Source organism: Neolamprologus multifasciatus, chromosome 6 (assembly GCF_963576455.1).
Source record: "Neolamprologus multifasciatus chromosome 6, fNeoMul1.2, whole genome shotgun sequence".
Classification (NCBI taxonomy): domain Eukaryota; kingdom Metazoa; phylum Chordata; class Actinopteri; order Cichliformes; family Cichlidae; genus Neolamprologus; species Neolamprologus multifasciatus.
In genome coordinates, this window is record NC_140444.1 from 18,878,892 (window position 1) to 18,899,958 (window position 21,067).

The window sequence follows — 21,067 nt, forward strand, 5'->3', positions numbered from 1 at the left end:
ATTTGTCCTCTTTAGTATACTGATACTAAAAAGGACAAGTGTTTACTACATGTCTCATAATGATCAACTACACAGATGTAAAATCCCGTCTCTCCTTAATGAAATAATGAAAGGATCATAAGTCCTCATCTAATAGAACATCGGGTATTAATAACAATACGACATTTATTTTTGAAGTAACCGAGAGATGGCAAACAGGTATACAGAAGAATCTCCTATTTTAATTCATACACGATTGTGTTTGTATCTGATGATTACCGCAATTGTGACTTATATAATTATTTTTGGTTTTATTTATTAGTCATTTTAATTATTTCTATTTTACTTTCACAGCATCTCAGGGTGCAGGATCTCTGTCCTCTGCCATATGGAGAAGACACAATCGATTAAGTGTAGGCCCGTAGCGTTTGATCTGGGACCCCGTAATCTACTTACATGTGTCTACTGCTCTAGCTATAGCTAAAATAACTTCACGTCCAGGCTTGAACTTTAAAGCAAGACAACCGCAAGTTTGTTTGTTTTTTCTTTTTAAAATTGGAAGTGCATTGGGGAAATGTTTAAAGAATCGCCATAAGACAGCGGTCTGTCACAGGTTTAAAAAGCTAAAAACCAATCAGGTAAGCTGCTCCTTTGACGGTCATTTGCAGTCCTTGCAGTGTGAGAGCCTGTTTTAAGAGGGCGGGCCACAAAGTTGTGGCGTCGTTTATAGCCCAGAGTTTGACAACAGCGAGCAAGTGTGCGTCTCTGGTTACTCGGGGCTGTTTGGTGAGGATTAATCTGCAACATGGAATACACACTCAACATTCAAATCCAGGAGGGTGATTGCCTTGAATCCTGAAGAAATCTGCTCATTTAGTAAACAGGTAATGATTATTGTTTTACTGTATGTCATCATAGCGCAGTTTTAATGTTGAAGATTTTCTCTAGTTACTGACGTTCCGAGTTCTCCTGTTGCCTATTACTTCGTGTCAGTGCCTGCTTGCTGCTCTGATGCTTTAATGTTGAGTAATTAGAGTACTTTCCCAAAGCACCGCTCATTTACCTACTACCTTTTCTCAAATTTTTATGCTATTGTATATTTTCTTAATTAGCCTTTTTCTTGCTTTGCACTTTTAGCCTGCTTTATGTAAGAATTTGTTAAGTTCAAAACTTCAATGAGAAGGTCTGTTATTATGGAGGTAAAATGTCTGTAGGTGAATCCTCCAGATTCTGTAACAGGGAGTTCAGAAAGTTCACTACCCAGCTAAAATACACATTTTCTCTCACCCTGTTTTTATTTTAGGAGAGATGGAGAAGGATTTGTCATCAACACCAACTAGTGTCAACGTCCAGGGGTCGAGCCCTGTCCTGGATATACCCTCTTGTCCCTCCCCCATGCAAATTCCTCTTTCACCCATCTCCAGTAACCTCTCTGCTTCTCCAACTCAGCATGAAAAATCACTAACCTCTTTGAAACCTAGAAAATTACCCAGTTCTTCACCAACATCTACACATACTACCGCTAAACAGATGGATCCCCCCCTTTCCTTAGACAAGTCAAAGCCCTTATCGCCTGCTGTGTCTCCTAGCTCTACATCTAAAACCGTTTCTACTAATCCCTCCCTTAGTGCTCTAATCAGAACACCCCTACCAGCTTCTCTCGCCCTTGCTGACCCTCAAACTTCCACAATTTCACCCACTTCCAACCTCACATCTGCCTCCTCAACAGCTACTTCCACCACGGCTTCCACATCTTCTTCCATGGCCTCCGCAAAACGCACTTTTGCTTCCATGGCCAAACGGGTAATCATACAGGAAAGGCTTAGAAAAGCTGAGGAAGAGGATGCCATTGATGAAGAGGATGGTAAGAATAGTTTAATTCAGACTGAGGGATTAAATGACAGATTTTGAAGGTTCAGTGCTGCTGAGAGGATGTCATAGACCAGTTGCTGTGTTAAGGTGATAAGCCTTCTGCATGCTTTGGAATGTCTTTTCATGTAACCCTGTCCCGAGGAAAACACAACTCTTGTCCAGAAACCAGAATGCAGATCCACTTTGGCTTCCTTTGTTTACTCATTTGAATCCCGTGCTGTAAAACATTTTGGGATGCTTTTTTCCTCCAGTGAATTAAACACAATAATCTAAATAATGCAAAAGGCTTTTACTTAAATGTCTCAGCAACTTGTTATGGCTTGCATTTAAATCTGTAGGGCATTACACAGGGACATTATGACTTTAGTAGTCTAAAACTCCAATATGAGGTTCAAATCTATGAAACAATATTAGTTGCGTTGCCGTGGAATTTTGTGCACAAAGTCATGTCCTCTCATTGATAAAATAATACACCTTTTTCAATGTACATCATGATATTTGGATACACTGAACTCATTGTCATGTTCAAGATACCACCAGTTTGAGTTTCCTGACATGGTGTTTTATCCTGCTGGAAGCAGCCATTAGAAGATGGCTACACTGGTTATAAGGGGAAGTACATTGTTAGCAGCAACACTCAGGTAGCCTGTGGTGTTTAAACTATGCTCAGTTGGTACTAAGGAGTCTAAAGTGTGTCAAGAAAATATCCTCCCTAAACCTTGGTACAATAAAAAAAAATGCATTGTACTTTCATGTTGCATATATCAAAATCTGACCCCACTATCCAAATGTCGTAGCAGAAGTCAAGACTCCTCAGACCAGGCAATGTTTTTCCAATTTTTGTGTTGTCTGGTTTTGGTAAGTATGTGGGAATTATAGCCTCAGTTTCCTGTTCTTAGCTGACAGAAGTGGCACCTATTGTGGTCTTCTGCTGTGGTAATCCATCTGCTTCGGGGTTTAATGTGTTTTCAGAGATACTCTCCCTTGCATACCTTGTTTGTGAAAGTAAATATTGAGGCTCCTAACTGTCTCCTGTCTCCTAACTGTCAGCTTAAAGCAGTATGGCCATTCTTCTCAGACCTCTGATAACAACAAAGCATTTTTGCCAAAAGAACTGCTGCTCACTGGATATTTACTCTTTTTCAGACCATTCATAGGAAACCCTAGAGATGACTGTGTGGGAAAGTCCCAGTAGATCAGAGTATATAATCAGATTTTTATGTATAATAATAAAACTGTTAATAATGTACATTTTCCATAGGCACTTTAGAAAACCGACACTCTTGCCTCATTGACATTTTGTGGTATTTCAATATATTCCATAGCTGTTGGAATTGAAAACAAGATCCTGTCTTCACCAGTTGGAGATCTGCTATGCGTGATAAGCTGTGACATTTGAAATGCAGTAAGGGCTAAAGTTGAAGAGTGTCAAGCCCTTTTCTTAATGGACACCGGGGGGACAGTTATGAAACTTTTACAGCTGACAAGTGCTGTGAAGTAAAAAACTGGGCACGGTGTTGCTGGAAGCTTTGAGGTTTTGTCAAAAGTTATTGGCAGTTAATTAAAATTGATATACATGATTTTTTTTTTATTAAGACATATTGTGTCCTCTCCTGCAGATGAAGAACCAGAGGAAGACGTGTCTGTGGAGCAGCTTGAGGTGAAGGCCATAGGCGGTGATGCCAGAGCTCAGGCCCGTGTAAGTGAAAGCACATGCACAGACATGCACAGACAGGCTCTTGGCATTGTTTTTAGTCCTGCAAGCTGACTCAGTCTGGTTTTCAGCATGTGCCTATTTTGGACCACTTGGAAGATGATCCCACAATTTCAGTGTGACACACTAATATACTATCATACTTACAAATCATTAAGAAGTGTAAAAGTTAAAGCATACTGTAGCATGTACTGCTGCTGTATAAATAACAATGCAAAATTCACACTCTGTTTACTCCATGTTGTCTGCCAGCGCAAACAAATTCAAGGGTGGGCTAGAAGTGACATTCCCAAGTGTCTTGTCAACATTTGGTTCAACATTCTCTTGCCAGATGTCATGTATTTGCACATACCCACTGTCTAAATAAGGAGAGGGTGTGCATATCTAAGAGAACACATGCACAAGAAGCATTGGTAGGCCATCCATTTGTGCATTATGGTATGCCAATAAGCAAGATACACATTATAATATTTACAGTACTGTCCAATTCTCCAATTCAAAGCTTTATTTTATTTTAAAAACATTTTGTCACTCTAGCAATTAAAACACGTTTTATGATGGTATTTTCTTTGTTTGTCTGATAGACACAGGAATACACAACTGCAGAACCATTAAAAACGAAGACACATCTGATTCCACACAAATAGGGACATTTAATAATAACTGAGTGAGTGGGAAGTTTATGAAATGACAGTTAATATTAGAAAGCCGTCACTTGATATGCCACAGGGGCCACTGCTGCCCCTGTTAGTTAGACATGACGAATGCCCCGACGGCTACAGAAACAGAAAATAAAACATTCTGAAGTCATGTGTTCTTGGTGCATTATATGAACTTTACTATGAACTGTTTTGATTGGAGCTCACAAACAAGTGTAAATCCAATAATCCTTGAGGATTGTTCAAAATAACAAGAGAGCTACTGGAAATACAAGTTCCTGTGTTAATTACATTTTTGTGCCACTGCAGATTAATTTTGATGACAGTAAATGTCGTAGCTGGAGGTGTTGCTTTTTTTCATCTGTCTCTCCCATTTTTTTCATAATGCTAATATTTTAGGAATACCCTCAGGGAACTTCTTAAGCATTAGCACAAACGTTCGCTTGATCTCAATAATGAAATTATTATTATTTGGTTGCTAAAATTCAGAGGTCAGTGTGACCTCACGTAACACATTTTTGGCCATAACATTAAGAATGCATATACCAATTATGACCAAAACACTTCACATGCATTTTTAATGGGATAAAATTAATATGTGATTCTGTTTCTGTCCAAAATACAAAAGAAGATCAGCTATGATCTCACTATGGCATAATATGATAACACTTTTTTGAGCATTGTTCACTGCCGTATCTTGGGAGCTAGGAAAAAGATTGTAGTAGACATACAGTTTTGGACATACATGATTTTTTGTAGTTTTGCCTTTAACACCACAGTATAACAAGCTTGCTTAAATACATATTCATGCATGCAGTACATTAAGTAAGATGAAATAATCTGGCCCTTTTACCACTCCTCTGTCTTTCAGCTGGGTCAGCACTACTTGGGTCTTGCTAAAGAGAAGGATACTGAAACAAATAACCTGCTGGCTGTTAACTGGCTTGTTAAAGCAGCAAAACAGGGAAGAAGGGGTGCAGCAAAAGCCCTGCAGCGCTGCTGGATCCAGAAAAAAGGTTCATTTAACACAAGTATCACATGTGTTAAAATCTTTATGTTTCTGTTCTATAACTTAAGCTCACTTCCACTAGGAATCACTCCAGAGAATGAGGCCGATGTCCGCAGGTTGTCGACAGAGAGTAAGTTTGAGCTGGCAGTACGCAAAGCAGCCATAATGATGTACTGGAAGCTAAACCCAGACAGGAAGAAGAAGGTGACTGTATCTGAGATGCTGGAAAATGTCAACCAGGTGAATGCAGTTCCAGGTAGGAGAGAGAAACTCAGCCACAAATATTTTGATAAATTCATCATTAAAACGTATTAACTATTTTTGAATGGTGAAAATAATGCTGCATGATGTACTAGTGGCTATACCTAGAAGGCTTTAGTATGCTGTTATGCAATAGCTGTCACTACTGCTGGAAATATGAGATGCCCCTGTGTGATTTTAATATTTGCAGCTGTTACAATGAATAGTTTCATATTACCGGCTTTCATCCAGCTCAATGGTGGTGTGGTCGTTTCTCACCAACAGGTGGCACTGCAAGCAGCAAGGTTCCTGTCCCAACTTCAAATCAAGCCCAGAAAGTGTTGGGGAGCATGGTCAGCAATGACTGTAGGTATCCAGAGAGGGTGGAGGAGCGGACCAGAAAGTATATTGCATCTCCAGGTGTAATTATATCTCTCTTTATCTCTTAGCCAGTCAGATGGTGGACCTGGATGAGTTTGTTGAGATGACTAAGAACTATGCACAGGGTATTGCCCCGGCTACTCCCAAGAACGGCAGCCAAGTCTCAGCCACAACTGAAAGCCCTGCACCTCATGACAGTCGTACAGGGGTAAAAAAGAAAAAAAAAAGGAAAAATAGGTTTACACTTTACATAAGCAGAAATAAACTGTTACTTGAACATAGTTATTTGATACAGCATGGCTGTGAATGTGTTTGTGTTTGCAACTGTGTTTTTAAAGCACAAGGCTGAGTCAGTCTCATCAGGATGCAAGAAGTCAAACAAGAGTGCCTGGAGTTTTGGCCGAAGTGGGATGATGCTGCACACCAGTGAGACCGGAGCCTTTAGAAGGGCCATGGACATGAAGTCACAATTAATAGTACCTCTCTTCTCTCATTATTATTTCACATTTTAATATTCTTTTAAATGTGTTGATATTCTCTGTTCATCTTCATATCCATCTCTCGTCTCCTCAGATGCTGCAGTACCCACTGCATGCAGTTGTTGAGATAAAGGAGCATCTTGTTGATTGGGCATCACGGGCCGGTGTCCAGTGGCTGAGCACAGTCATTCCGACGCAACACGTCAATGCTCTCATTTTCTTCTTCATCATCAGCAACTTGACGGTGGATCTGTTTGCTTTTGTTATCCCTCTGCTTGTCTTCTACCTCTCCTTCATCGCCATGATCATTTGCACGCTGCGTATTTTCCAGAGGACAAAGGTGAGCATTTCCTTTCAGTTTCATTTAGTAATTTTCACACAGTTAGCAGGACTGTCAGAACCTTGAAAGTTTACATGAAAGTTTATGGAACAAAGTAATTTCTACTCTAAATGTGCATTTATTTTTGCATTTCTCCTTAATCAATCAAATTATATAGTGCTCAACCAATTTATTACACCACAACCTAATGTAAGGTTTAAATTACCAGTAAAAAAAATACCACAATCAGTATTTCTAATGCAAAAATATAATTATTGTTTTAAATTTACTGTGTTGCTAAAAGTTGCTTTTTATGCTAAATGCTTTTTATTCTGCAAAACTTAGTATTTCTGACCCCAGAGATACAAAAAAGGGACACAATTTCAGATTTAAAATTTGCAGCACATTAAAAGAATTCAACCAACCGCAATCCACTTTGAATGCCTATAAATCAGAAAATATTTATAGCATTATGGTAAACTTTGCGGACTAAATTTTTGTACAAAAAAATCAGCTAATGCTAAATGGGACAGGTAAGAATATGTTTGTTGTTGTTGTTGTTGTTTTTTCTTTAATTTGTTTGATATTGAATTTCAGTCTAAATACCCTGCATTTAAATTTCTTTGGAGTGCTTTGCTTCCTTTCACTTGTAAACTTTCCCCCTTTTTCTAGACCTGGGAGAACTTTAGTGCCCTGACATCCCTGCTGACACGGTTTGAACCTGGCCTTGATGTGGAGCAAGCAGAGACAAACTTTGGCTGGAACAACCTTGAACCGTACCTCTATTTTATCTTCTCCGTCTTCTTTGTAATTTTCTCCTTCCCTGTAGCAGACAAGAATTGGATCCCCTGCTCTGAGCTCTCGACTGTGGCCATCTTCTTTACTGCTGTCAGCTACCACAGCCTCAGCCCAAATGCCACAGCATATGCACGCCGGGCAATGGTTATAGAGGTCAATTGACTGAGTGATTGAATGATCAGAATTACTGTCTTGCCTGTTGTTAAGTACAATTTACACTAATAATATTGCAGCTTAATTAATCATTTCATTCTTAATGAAATGATTTGGAATTTCTAGGAAACCACTTGTTTGCCTGTAGCAGCAACATGACATTGGTAACAGAGAAAAAATATTTTTGTAATTTTGGAGTTTGGGAATTGAAGTTTTATTTTGCCTTGTACAACCAGAGTTTGACATAATTTTCTATTAATGCCTTTTTTGGGCATAAGTTGCATAATATTGCTGGCCTTATTAGCCTGATAGTGACCACATGCTTTCATTCACTCGTTGTTATGTACGCTGTGTGGCAGGCAGAGGTAGGACCCAAAAGCAGGACTCAGATACAAAGGGATCAACTGAAAGAGGCAGCTTTATTGCTGAGACTATTTAACCACAAGGGTACTAACAACCAAAAACTCAGAAACTAGGAACTATAAACTGGTAACAAACAACTAGGAGATTAAAACTAGGAATTAACAAGTGAAACATGGCACACATGGCAAACAGGGACAACACGACAATGTGCAGAGGAAGAGAGAGGACTTAAATACACACATGATAATGAGAGGATGGGACATAACGGGAACTAATACAGACAAACAGGACAAGAGAAGCAAAACTTAACAAACTGTACACACTACGAGACTGTCAAAATAAAACAGGAAGTACAATAACCACACAGACAAAGACTAAGAAACAAGTGTTTGATACTGGGACCAGAGGAGAAACAGACATGGGAACAAAACTGACTGAGGAGACAGAAAGGAAACACTAAACACGGAGATAAGGGTAAAACAAACATGAAGACAGGTCTGATAAAACAGTCTGTGGAACATACGAGAGGCATGGAAACAGAACCTGAAGACTAGATGGCAAAACTAAGGCCAGAAACTACAAGTATTACACAAAACAGAAAAACAACTAAAAGAACCAGAACCAGGGATATAAACTAAACCATAGAATGGGTTAAAAGGTTTTTATGTGTACTTAACCTCAGTTTTATGAATGGAAAACATGCAATGCTGTTGTGCAAGGTTTTAACAAATGTCGACATAAATCTCTTTCCTATTTATAATGTTAATGTTTTTATGACAGTGAAATAAAACAGCCTTCTCCAAGTTAATCAAAACCTCTGTTGTGTCCTTGCATGTGGTTTAATCCAGATGGCATCATCTCTCTGTTGCCTGACGCAGTTCTTGCCACAGAACATGACGGTGCTTCATTTACTGGGACGCACCTTCACCACTCTGCCACTGGGGGAGTCTGTGGTGCTGAAGCTCAGTCTCCCCTGCTTGCTTTATGTTTACCTGTTCTATCTGTTCTTCAGGTAAGGAAGATTTGGACAAACTGAAATATTGATTACTTATATTAGTAAAATTCTCAAACTGGTCTTACTCCTGTCTGCCATGTTGTTTTATTCTATGTTAAAATGACAGATTTACTCTTCAGACACTTAAAGTAATCTCAGAACTTTTTACCCCCTCCTTTTTGTTTCTCCTTCCTTAGCATGGCGAGGATACGTGGTTTCCGGGGAACTTACTGCTTCCTGGTTCCGTATCTTGTGTGCTTCATGTGGTGCGAGTTCTCAGTGGTCCTCCTCCAGAATTCCACTGTTGTGGGTCTAATCCGCACTTGTGTGGCTTACTTTCTCTTCCTGTTTGCGTTGCCTGTTCTGGCATTTGGTCTCGCCACCATGCTCTTCATCCAAGTGTTTAAGTGGTTCCTCGAGCTAGAACTGACAAAGATGATCGTGACCCTGGTAATATGTGCGATCCCTGTCACCTTGCGGCTGTGGACGCGGTTCAGCACGTCCATCCTGGATGTCTTTCGCTCACTGACTCATCGGGGTCCAGTCAAACTCATTTTACTCTGCATCTCCATGGTCCTTCTATTCTTCTCTGTCTATGTGTACCATGCAGAAGGTGAGAAGGTGTACAACTCCACCCTTACTTGGAGTCAGTATGGCCAGGTTTGTGGGCCTCCTGCTTGGGGAACCAAAGGCATAGCCCAGACACAAATCTTCTGTAGCCACCTGAATGGACACAGAGTCACCTGGACTGGGCGCTTCAAGCAAGTCCGTGTGGCTGAAACAGAAAATGGGGCACAGTCTGTGATCAACATGTTGCCGGTGTTTGTGGGAGATTGGCTGCGCTGCTTGTACGGTGAGACTTATCCCAAATGTGAGCCAAAGAATGCCACAGTTGCAAATCTGACAGCTGCAGATTTGACAGCCAGTTCTGCATCAGGGCCTGTTTCACTGTCAATCCTCCTTCTATCGCAAGATGAGGAAGAACTGTGTCAGCTCAAGGCTCTGGCTAAACATACCTGCCATGTCAAGCGTTTTGACAGCTACCGCTTTGAAGTGACAGTGGGAATGGTCCAGGATGAACGTGGAGAGAGAGAGGACCCAGCCAGAGATATAGTCCTAATGGCGAGTCATGAGTTCAGACAGGTGCTTCTAAATCTGAGCCCTGGTAATAAGGTGGAGTTTAGCACCAAACTGGAGGGACGTCTAGGAACCAGAGCTCCAGCCTTTGAGTTGAAAGCTATCCACTGTCTTGACTGTCCTTCTTCAGTGCTCACTGGAGGCAGGCAGGTGAAAATAGAGAGAAACTGGAGACGTACCACAATGAAAGCCCTGAAGTTTGCATTTGATTTTTTCTTTTCCCCATTTTTGTCAGCAAAAATTTAAAACTAGTAATTAGAAGTAGAAATAAAATAACCTATTTGAGTCTCTCCAGAACATCATCTTGTTTCTTATGATGTTAGGCTAGAAGACTAACATGACTAGTCTAGACTAGAATGTTAGTCTCTCAAGCTATGATGCACATGCAGTCATTTTGAAAAGCCAGCATAAAACTTTCATCCGGGGGGGTTGCAGTAAACTTGCAGATTTTTGTATTACACATATCAAAATGCATCAAATGTGGTGCTGTGGATTATACACAGATATCTACGCTTTGGTCCGATCTGTCTCTCATCAAGACATTGTTCCAGAAGTCTTGTGGTTTGCCCAGATGCAGATCTGCAAACTTAAACTGTGCTGACATCTTGTTTTTAGAGGAAGAGCCTTTCTCCTGGAACCCCTTCTACTCAAGTTGTACTTTTTATAAATTTACTATCATGAACTTTAACATATTCAGGCCTATAGAGGCTAAGATATAGTGCTCGTTGTTCTTGTAGGTGATCTGAGAGTTACACAGTGTGACTTTGGAGTGAATTTGCTGGGGCATCCCCTCATTGGAAGATTGTGGCATTTTGTTAACACACATGAGAATGCACCAGCCCAGAAAACTGCCGAAACCTCTGCTTTTATAGAAGTGCTCACTTGCTGATGATCAATAACCAGACGCAAATAAGGTTGAACTTTGTGCAGTTCTGTGAAAACTTTCGTTATCACATTAACACACACTAGACCTCCTTTTATGGTATTTCTCAAATGTATGTATATGACAAATTTAAGACACACCATGTTCATTCCATAACAATTAGGAATTACCAGGAATGTTTAAAATGAGTTGTTTCACTGAGTTGAACACAATATTGGTTCAAGTTAAGAGACCATTTTGTTTACAGAATCAAACATTTTTTATCTCTAAATTTGCCATTTTGGAATTTGACTGAAAAAAGAGGTACTAAAAAAAATATTGTACACATAATTAAAATAAGCCCTGTGAAAGATTGGCAATGTGCCCAGAGTGTATCGCCACCTCTCAACCCTAAGCTCCATAAGCTCCAGCAGCCCTGAATTGGATAAGTGGAAGAAAATGGATGGACGGATAGTTAAAATAACAGTAATGAATGATTTATTTATTTTTGAAAATTGGATTGTAAGAAAGCATGAATGAAATGGGGGTTTTCCTAGATATCTGGTTTACACAGTACAGTAATGCAGTGGTGGTGTATGAAAAGCTTTACACATAAACACTATCAATCTGTAATCTCAATGCTCGTGTGCATTACAATTGCTGATGTTGAGCCTCGACACTGTAAATGTGAGTGCCTTTTTTTTCCACTGATGCAGTTAAATGGGACGTCTATTAAAATGCTTGAATTGGGGGAAAAAAATCTCTTGTGAAAGGCTTTATTCAGATTAATAGATTTATTTATATATTATTTATATATATATTTCATATATTATATATATATATATATATATATATATATATATATATTTCATATATTATATATATATATATATATATATATATATATATATATTTATTTATATATTATTTTATTATTTTTTTTTTTTATTTTTATTTTTCTTGGTGATGAGACAAAAACCAGAATCTATTAAATGAGGACAGACATTAAAAAGAAAATCCAACACATTTTTGTTAGATTTTATGTTATTTTATTAATGCACATTCCTTTCATTCACCTCATTTGAGTTATGTTTTCGTACTGTTAGATTTGTCCTTTTTTTAAAAGCATGATAGATATACACGCTAGTAGCATTGAGTAATGGCGACATGCTGCTGCTGCTGTGCTCCCGAACACAAATTGTCTCACTGGTTGTATGTGTTGGTGGTTATGATGCGATTACAACTGACTTGTTCTAAACTACATTTCGCCACTGCAGGGATGAACCTCGGAGCTTACATAATGCTTCACAAGGCCTTTCACTATGTAAAACTGTTTTCTTGTGGGTTGTCGTCATCATGGATTTTGCTGTGTTGTACATGTTAAATCAATAAGTGAAAAACTGTATCTGCACATGATAACACTGGCTGGTAGTGAACACAAAAAATATATATGCCCATAAGAAAACCATCTTAGCTACAGGCAGATAACACAGATGTGTGTGAACAGCAACTTGGAAAACCAAACGGGCATGAGGGAGAGAGGAGGAAGCAGGTGTGACAGCAGTTATTTCTTTACACTGTTGATTCTTCAGATTTTGAAAATGTGCAAAGGGACTTGATATTCTCTACCTTTGCACTGGTTATGTTACTCCACCCACTACAGTACACATTTAAACCACTTACAATAATCCCATCAGGGCCAAGGTCACTTGAAAATAAAGTACTTCACTGTAAACAAACAAGTCTCACGCGATCCAACACAGACATCACCTTACTGTACTGCTGTACATCCCAGGCTTTCAGAGTCGCACCCCAGAGTAGCATGTGGCGCTGTGAGGTATACGGTGTAATGACATTAAGATCTTGTGATAGTATGAATTCACATGACATTACTGCTGTGATGAGCTATTGCACTGATGATAACCTCTAACATCCAAGCACACTGGACACAAACTAGGTCAACTTTGATTTAAATTTGGGAGTCTCAACGATAAACGATGTGCTTAGAATTCAAGTTTGTCCAAACTGCAAGATTCCCCCATCAATACACACACTGCCTCCTTCAACTGCTATGTTTTCTCATGTAAGCATGTGGATTTGTTTCTTTCCTCTTTTTCTTTTTCTTTTTCTTTTTTTTTTTTTTACATGAGATTACCATGATACAGCAATCAAAACACAATAAGGGCTTAATATACACAACCAAACAGTTAGTGTGTTTTTGTGCACAATTTTACCCCGTCCTCTCTACAGCCAGCGACAACTACCTATATACTGCTACGAGAAAATATCTGATAAAGTGTGATTCCACAAACCTTATTATAAATGAGATCTCACACCGATTTACAGTGTCCTTGACAAAATGCTTTTTTTTCTTAGCTCTCTGGAACTGAAAATTGGTACCGCCTTTAAAAAAAACACAGACTATTTACAGCAAACAGTAAAAAGAGTGTGTACATTTTTTTTGTTACCTGTAGAAGAAGAGCTCATGTATTAAAGCAGGAATGCTGCTGCACTGTGTTTTGTTAGTGTTATTATTGCAACGTGAACAGGGAAAAGATTACGGGACGGCTATTCGTGCGTTCCCCCAGAGCACTGCTCTGAAGGAGAGACTGAATTGCTGTTGTCAGACGACAAAGAAGAAAAAACTTTTAGGAGACTGTTGTGAACTATACAATAACACCATTCCTGATACCTCACTATAGTGAAAACAATTAGATTTGGATTAAATGCCTGGTAAAGTTTTCGAGCCATTCTATCGGTATATTCTGTAGCATTTAGAAATTACCTCTCAAATGCTAGCTAGCACATATCTTCCATTTTTATGTGAAAGGTAACCAGAACATTAATGGGAAGTGCAACACGGTGTGAGGAACAGCACTGAGTCACTGCAGATCGAGAGGTGTCCCTGCACCTCATTGACTGCCCCAACAGTGGGGCAGTTAGACAAACATCTTCAAAAAGTGGAAGTAGAGTGCAGCCAAAAATAAATCAATCAATCAAATGTCCCGATGGGTACTAGATCAGTTCAGTTCGGTGATTAGATTAAACACCTTTAAATAAAATGAACTGAATAAAGAGTCTTGCTATTTTATGATTATTCCAATTATGTACAGACTCTGCATCAAAGCATGTCATCAAACATGCCACTCTCCATGCCCTCGATAGAACATCCAAATATATTCCAGTCACTCTTTGCATTTCTGTGACACTTGGATAAAAAGCACTGTGTCTGCTTCTGTTCATATTTCCATTCTTGTCACTGTGCCTGCGTTTCTGGGTTGACACGATCCTGGAAGATGTACAGATTGTTGGTGGCTGCTATGGCAATTATATTTTCAGATGGATGCCAAGCCATGTGCAGGATTTTCTTGGTGAAGTCCAAGCTATCGACGCCCACATCGCCCCTGCGACGTTTACCGCCAGTGTACACACGACGGGTTCGCAGTACAGCCCGGGGCTTGCTGCTCTCTCGCCAGGCCTCCAGGGTTACGCCTCGGCCTGTCTCCCTGTCGAACATCCGGAAGAAGCTGTTGTACGCCCCTGTCATAATCACGCTGGATCATGGAGGAAAGGAGAGGAGAAAGAAAGTAAAGAGCGGGAAGAGACAAGCGGTGTTCATGGTAGAATGAGGGTGAGGAAAAGAGGAAAAAGCAAACTGAATACATGAGGATTGATTTGATGTCTGTAAAGCTTGTCTCTGGGATTGATTTAAACGTCGGATAAAGCAGGAGGCCGGGCATTTAGGAAATCACTGTAAGCAGTAACACACTGACACAGCAGTCTGTTTTTGCTTCCAAATCCACTTAAGCTGTACTTTGTCTGTCCCCCCACCGCCTCTTACCTGTCTGAGCTGTTCCAAACACACTCAAACTTGTCAAAGATGCAGTCGTTTTCGTAGAGGGAACACAGCTTACTCCTCAGGTATTCATGGACCTGGGGATGATGCAAAGAGTCAGCTTAAGTTTTGGGGAAGGTAGCATTATCCTGCTCAGGACGCTCACATTTTGGCATTTTAATCTTCTTTCTTGTACTTTGTTCTCATGTATAATACACCGGGAGTAAAAATGAGAAAATGCTTCCAGATTTTCTTTGGGATCAAGTTGATGCTGCTGAATTATGCTGATCAACTGAATGAATTGTGTATAAATGTAAAAAAATATGTATATATTTGAATTTGAAAAGCATAACAAACACCCAAAATTTTCACATTTGATTCAGACAGATTTTATGTCAGACAAATAATGAATAACTACTAGTTAGTTAATAACTAACTAGTAGTTTCACAACTAAAATGATCATATTTTAACAATTTCCAAATAGGTGCGGGTAAAATCCTCTACCTGAAAGGTCTCCACTGGGCCTTTATCCATATTGATATCCCACACCTTAGCGGTGAGGTAGTCTCTGGTCAGCAGGTAACGTCCGCTATGGCTGAACTTAACATCCGACACAGAGGAAATAATCTCTGAGAAGAAGGAGCGGTTCCCTGGATCCTCAGGCTCCTCAAAAACTAATCAGACAGAAATATAATTGCATTGTTTTCGTGAGAGCAACATTCCTCATGCACAGCTTGCAGTAAACTCTTTAAAATGTTTCCTCACGTTTGGTATGTTTGTCGCAGAGAGCCGAGGCTCTCATGTCACAGAGGCGCAGCGTTCCCTTGCTGCTGCTGTACACGAACAAGTGGCAGTGGTGAGGGTGGAACTCTGCCGCTGTTATCACCTCCGTCAGATCCTCCATGTTTGCTGGTTTGATGTCTACAATATCTGAGAAGCAGAGCTATCAAGGAACAAACAGCGCAGACATTAAGCACCACATAAATCTGGCGAGCTGGGTTTCTACCACAGCCACACCAAATTCCATGACTATATTTACATTTTGTCACACTGAGGCAGCAGACATGCAAACAAATCACTTATATTCATTCATGCAGTCTTTTTATTTTCAGATGATCTACACATTCACAACCTAAATTCATAAAGACATCCCGGAAAAAAACCCAAAACTGCACCCCATCCTATCCCCAATATGCATGCACACGCTGTTCCTCTCTATTCTATTTGTGGTAGTCCTGTGTGGCTCAGAAGAAAGTGTACTGCTGTGTGAATTATTTAAACTCGTCTGCCATAGATGCCTCTATGATTTTCTAGGTCAGCTTCCATTTGAATGGGGAAATCACAACATGCAGCCAGTCCCACATGCTACCACCTGCACTGACTACACAGCATTATAATGGAAACACAAATCCAATCAGAGTCACGTTGTTTACATTAAGTATAAATCAGAAGATGAATTTGGATGATTGGTTATGATTACTGTACATGACCTGGAATTGGCTCCATGATATTTTAGGCATAAATTTAGATAACAGTGGATGAAATACAAACACAGATTAGAAGCATATGGGATGCGTTCCCAACACTGCTCAATTTCTTTTTCTTTAGTAAGCAAACTACATACATAACGATCAATACTGATAACTAAAATCATGCACACTAAGATACTAGCATGAATTATTTTACAGTGTACCTTAACACAATTAAAATGGGATTTTATCCTTTACGGACACTTCACCATAAAATCAAATACAAAAAAAGCTTACTGACGCATACTGCACTTTTTCTTTTTTTTCCCCTTTTGGTGTAGACAGGAATCTTTACCTGTTTAGGTATATTGTTCTCATTGCTGTTTTACAACTACCATGAGGATACAGTTATACTTTAACAATGAACAGTGATCTAATTCATACTGCTGAATTCTCTGTAAAATTCAAGGAGTTTCCACCACACAAAAGTCTGAGAGGAGCTATAGAATTATTTAAAGCAAATGGTCATGGTTGGTTAAACTGAAAATAGTGTGTTATAATACAAAAAAAGACAGTAAGGATACTGAAACTGCGGTCTGTGATGCCCAGGTGCCACATGTTGATGCGGAGGTCATCAGCAGACAGGTAGGTTTCCCCATCGCTGTTGACTGAGATGGAGTTGACATGGTAGGTATGTCCATTAGCGAATACTCTTCTGGGATGGACCTCCACCATTAGATCTGTAGGTTTCAACACTGGCACCTTAAATGGTGAGAGATAAAAGATTTAGGGCTGAAGGGAGGAGGTGATAAGAACAGGAGGAGTAAAATCATAGGACAAAAAGAAAGACAAGAACGAGAAAGGACATAATTGGAGGACAGTAGAGCCATGGATCATTTAAGGACAAGAGCAAAAAGACAGACACTTGATTTGATGATTAAATGTTAGCCTGATAAATACTTGTATCAGGCATACCCAACAAAATGAAAGTGTGCAGTTGTACGTGTGTGTCCGAGTACCTGTAGAGAGGTGATGGTAGAGATGTCCTTGAGCCGTCCCTCCTCATCTTTCAGGTTGTATCCTTCTGGTCTCTTGTCTCTCTCGCTTACCTTCCACAGTTTAATAGTCTTATCTGTGACAGGCATCGGGATTTGCGTGCCAGAAAATGATGATTACATTCGTCTGTGAAGGTTCTCAGTCATCCAGGTCATCGTAGTCAAAGGAGCTTGCAAAGAAAAGTATCTGGACTTCTTTAAGTTGCTAGAACTTAAAGAAGTCCAGATGCTTTTCTTTGCAAGCTCCTTTGACAATGATTACATTCATTGAAAATTGCAAAGCACAACTTAAGAAAAATCACATTTGCAGCTAATTTAAAACATAATACTTAATTCATGTACCAAATTTAGATTTTTTTTTTCTGTGACATTATTGCACCCGTAAGTGAGACTCCAAAGACTATCTTGATCTTGATGTTATTTAATTCTACGTAGGTAATAAAAGATGACGCAAGGCTGCCATAATTTTGGAAATTGGAGGTAGTTTGAAACCAAAGTGTGTAAGCGATACCTGTGCCATATCAAGCAAAAACAACTGCTATTTATAACAAATCTCTCTCTCTCTCTCCCTCATATATATATATATATATATATATATATATATATATATATATATATATATATATATATATATATATATATATATATATATATAGATAGATAGATAGATAGGTAGATAGATAGATAGATAGAAAACCTATGTGCATGTATACTTCCTGTACTTCATTTTACCACAACCAACAATCAATATGATGTTCTGATAGAGACTGAGAAGTCACTGATTTCTCACCATTGGTGGAGAGGAGGAAATGTGCTGCGTTCTGCTGTGGCAGCCATCTGATCTTGTTAATTTTTTCTTCTATCTCCACACTCTTCAGGTAGTCAAAGTCAGGCTCGTGGCTCTGAAAAGTGCTGTAGACATTGTACTCCCCAGAGTCCCCTGTCTCGCCCACCTCCTCTGATTCACCTTTCGGCTGCCCAGGGCAGACAGTGAGGAAAACACGTCTTTCAGCATGCATTTACAGTATGTGTACGAAGATATTTTTTTTTAAAAAGCATGTGTACAGAAAGTGGTGGTTTTGCATTGTAAACTAACCTCAGTCTCTCTCTGAAAGATGACCACCCGGCCACCTTTGTCCCCTGTGGCCAGAAGGTCCCCTGTCTGGTTAAACTCCACTGTAGAGATGACATCAGCTGTAAGGAAGATAGGAACATTGGAGGCAATTAAACAAAAGTATAGAAAGAAGAAAAGAAAACCGCAGCAATGATAGAGTAGCGAGAACATTAGGCAGGCATGGCAAAAAAAGCACAGATGATTAAGCGACCATAACAATGTAGAAAAGGCTGGCAATGAAAGAAAAAATAAAATCACATATTATTTCAGTTACTCTAAACCATAAATCAACCATTTATGTCTATGATGCCTAAGGAAAATTTTAAATTATGAAAGTGTCTGTTGCTGAGTCAGGCAGTGTCATCATACATTCCTTCTACTGTGCAATGCAGGAAGCTGAAATTAATCTGTTCAATTATACCAGTATGTTATCTGACACCACAGAGATGGCAGCGACACATCGTCTGCTCTACCTTCAGTGACGTAGTCTCGCAGGAAGGTGTGGTTGATTTTGGGGCTCTCAGCGTCCTCGCCCATCTGAAGCTGAGGGAGGGTGACCCGCCAGTGCGCCCGTCCTGAGGGGAAGGGTCCAATCCGTAATGTCTCTCCCCACCCAGTCTCCGCCCATGCTGGTAGGGCCTAACGGAGCGGCCTGGAAAAAGGCATCCTGGGAAACCAGCCGGCAGGAAGAAGAAAAGGCACGTCGAAGAGATTGAGACTGGAATGCAAGGGGCGGGGGAAGGAGGAAGAGGGTTTTAAGAAAGAGGAATGGGAGTGAGAGGAAATTAAGATGCAGGAGGACAGAAGAGAGAAAGGTGGATGGAGAGGCTGGTGATGAAGACAGCTTTGGAAAGGAAAGACGAAGGCTGTCATTAGGTAGGCTGACAATATGTGCGCACAGCATGGCAAATGATGTGACCTTAGTTAGACATTCAATGCATTCATTAGCAAAGACACGTGTGTAGACAAACAAGGCCTAGTGGGTGCTGAATCAAATCACAGTGCTGTAGAATGAAGGAAAAGCAACAAACAACTAGAGCAGAGAAAAGCAAAAGATGAATCCTTGTGTTTAAGCTCAGAAATAAGTACATAATGAACATAGCATGAGAATGAAAATATCAGCTGCTACATTCAGCCCTACCACTGGTAATAATATTCCCAGGGTGTGGTAGTCCTCTTTGACTACTTGCCAGATTCCTGCTCTCACATGCACACACGCTTCTCAAAAAGATAGTCCTTGACAGCGATCAGAGGAGAATGCGATGTCTTGCCTGTGCTGCAATAAGGAGCGAGACGGGCCTCAGCACACCTACCAGTCCGCCTGCTGCTGTCGCTGCTGCTGCTATTCCTGCTGCTCTTGTGTTAATGGACCTCTGCTGCAGTGTACTCAAACAGGCCTGCGTGTCTTTCCAAGTGGGAGGAGAAGGGACAGAGAAGAGAGAGCAGGGGTAGTAGTGAGAGGAGGAGAGGCAAAGGAGGAGAAAAAAGAGAAAGAGAGAGGGATAACGAGGAGGATGGAGGTCCGTTGCCTGCTGATGCTGTGGATCTGTGCAGCATCCAATGTGTCATGGCAGCCTCCTACTGGAGCAGCCAATCACAGTATAGCTGTCACTGGAGGATCCACCCACTGCAGGTGATGAGAAGTACCCAAGACCAGCAGAGGGAGTCCTTAAATACTGAGTAGCACATACCAGCATGCAGTTTTCTGTCCAAAGTAAAAATAATATTGAAGACTGCATAGCAATTTAAACAGATGAAAGAAAAATTCTTTACAAGAAACTTTAAAAAAAAAACCTCACACACCAATTGATGGTATGTCGCTACAATTTCAGTTATTTGTCTCCAGAAAATAAAACATGATAAGAAAAGGATAAACAAGATATCAGTCAAAGAATGTTTGAAAAGCCCTTTCTTATTACAGCACTATGTGATATTCCCTAAAAACGAAATAAACATTGTTCTGGTCACCTTGCTTTTATGATCTTCAGCTTTTTTTTTTTGCAAGGAGTACAATTTATGTTATGTTGTACTTATGTTACACGTATAAATGTATTTAACAGAATCTGGCTAAATGAAATGTACTTGACTGGTATACAGTTGGTATTCAGTTTACACCAAGCCTATTTTGCTCCATCATTAATTATTTAAGTAAAAGAAACATTTGATTTTATATATTTCAGTTACATTTTACTAAAATTTATTTCTTGTTTAAGAGGACAAAATACTATTTTGTAACATATTAGCACAGTGTGAAATACTCTACTAATGTCCAGTTAATGCTATATATCTGTAATGATATCTGACTGTGTTTGTGTTGTTCTTGGTTGTTTATTTTAATTCTAAAGGTCTACATTGCGAAGCTCAAATATTTGCTGATCATGTGATCACCTATCATGCTTTTTTTAATATAAAGCTTAAAGGTTAATTTATAGTTTATCCACATCACGTAAGTGAATAACACATAATATGTTGTGTACTTATGATGATTAAACCATATTTTGTCCTTTTTACTTGGTTTTATTGCTCGTTCTGTACTTCAAGCCAAATAATTAGGATTAACCTATTATTTACTATTTAAATGAGGACATGTTGGTGCTTTTTTGTTATTGTACAAATAAATATCACAATAGGTTG

General features: G+C 39.6%; 2 protein-coding genes across 5 annotated transcripts; one reads left to right on the forward strand and one right to left on the reverse strand.

The window, feature by feature from the left end:
* Positions 1-310: 310 nt before the first annotated feature.
* wfs1a (Wolfram syndrome 1a (wolframin)) lies at positions 311-11,719 on the forward strand. Its single transcript, XM_085163311.1, has 12 exons — positions 311-863; positions 1,283-1,843; positions 3,471-3,550; positions 5,096-5,240; positions 5,316-5,489; positions 5,759-5,839; positions 5,923-6,062; positions 6,193-6,330; positions 6,428-6,673; positions 7,325-7,603; positions 8,815-8,978; positions 9,158-11,719. The coding sequence occupies exons 2-12, from the start codon at positions 1,288-1,290 to the stop codon at positions 10,341-10,343; spliced, it is 3,189 nt and encodes a 1,062-aa protein (XP_085019437.1). The 5' UTR covers positions 311-863; positions 1,283-1,287; the 3' UTR covers positions 10,344-11,719.
* Positions 11,720-11,983: 264 nt separating this feature from the next.
* Positions 11,984-20,150, reverse strand: ppp2r2ca (protein phosphatase 2, regulatory subunit B, gamma a). 4 transcript variants are annotated; one of them, XM_085163244.1, is made up of 10 exons: positions 19,747-20,150; positions 18,907-19,100; positions 18,416-18,513; positions 18,110-18,293; positions 17,284-17,396; positions 16,849-17,026; positions 15,561-15,725; positions 15,300-15,469; positions 14,801-14,892; positions 11,984-14,513 (listed from the first exon to the last, which is right to left on the reverse strand). In XM_085163244.1, exons 2-10 carry the CDS (start codon positions 18,968-18,970, stop codon positions 14,216-14,218), a joined length of 1,362 nt encoding a protein of 453 aa, XP_085019370.1. In that variant the 5' UTR covers positions 18,971-19,100; positions 19,747-20,150; the 3' UTR covers positions 11,984-14,215. The 4 variants fall into 4 exon arrangements, with proteins under 4 accessions (XP_085019370.1, XP_085019368.1, XP_085019367.1 ...); XM_085163242.1 differs by having other exon boundaries at positions 18,907-19,151; XM_085163241.1 differs by having other exon boundaries at positions 18,907-19,277.
* Positions 20,151-21,067: the final 917 nt, after the last annotated feature.

Bases quoted from the DNA above. Each gene is read 5' to 3' on its own strand.
- ppp2r2ca (XM_085163244.1), bottom strand. From the start codon at position 18,970: ATGGGCGAGGACGCTGAGAGCCCCAAAATCAACCACACCTTCCTGCGA. The intron at 17,027-17,283 runs GTACTCGGACAC...TCACCATTTAAG, and splicing joins CTACCATCACCTCTCTACAG to GTGCCAGTGTTGAAACCTAC. The intron at 15,470-15,560 runs GTGAGGAAACAT...CTGTCTGATTAG, and splicing joins CTGCGACAAACATACCAAAC to TTTTTGAGGAGCCTGAGGAT.
- wfs1a (XM_085163311.1), top strand. From the start codon at position 1,288: ATGGAGAAGGATTTGTCATCAACACCAACTAGTGTCAACGTCCAGGGG. The intron at 5,241-5,315 runs GTTCATTTAACA...CACTTCCACTAG, and splicing joins CTGCTGGATCCAGAAAAAAG to GAATCACTCCAGAGAATGAG. The intron at 6,331-6,427 runs GTACCTCTCTTC...TCGTCTCCTCAG, and splicing joins ACATGAAGTCACAATTAATA to ATGCTGCAGTACCCACTGCA.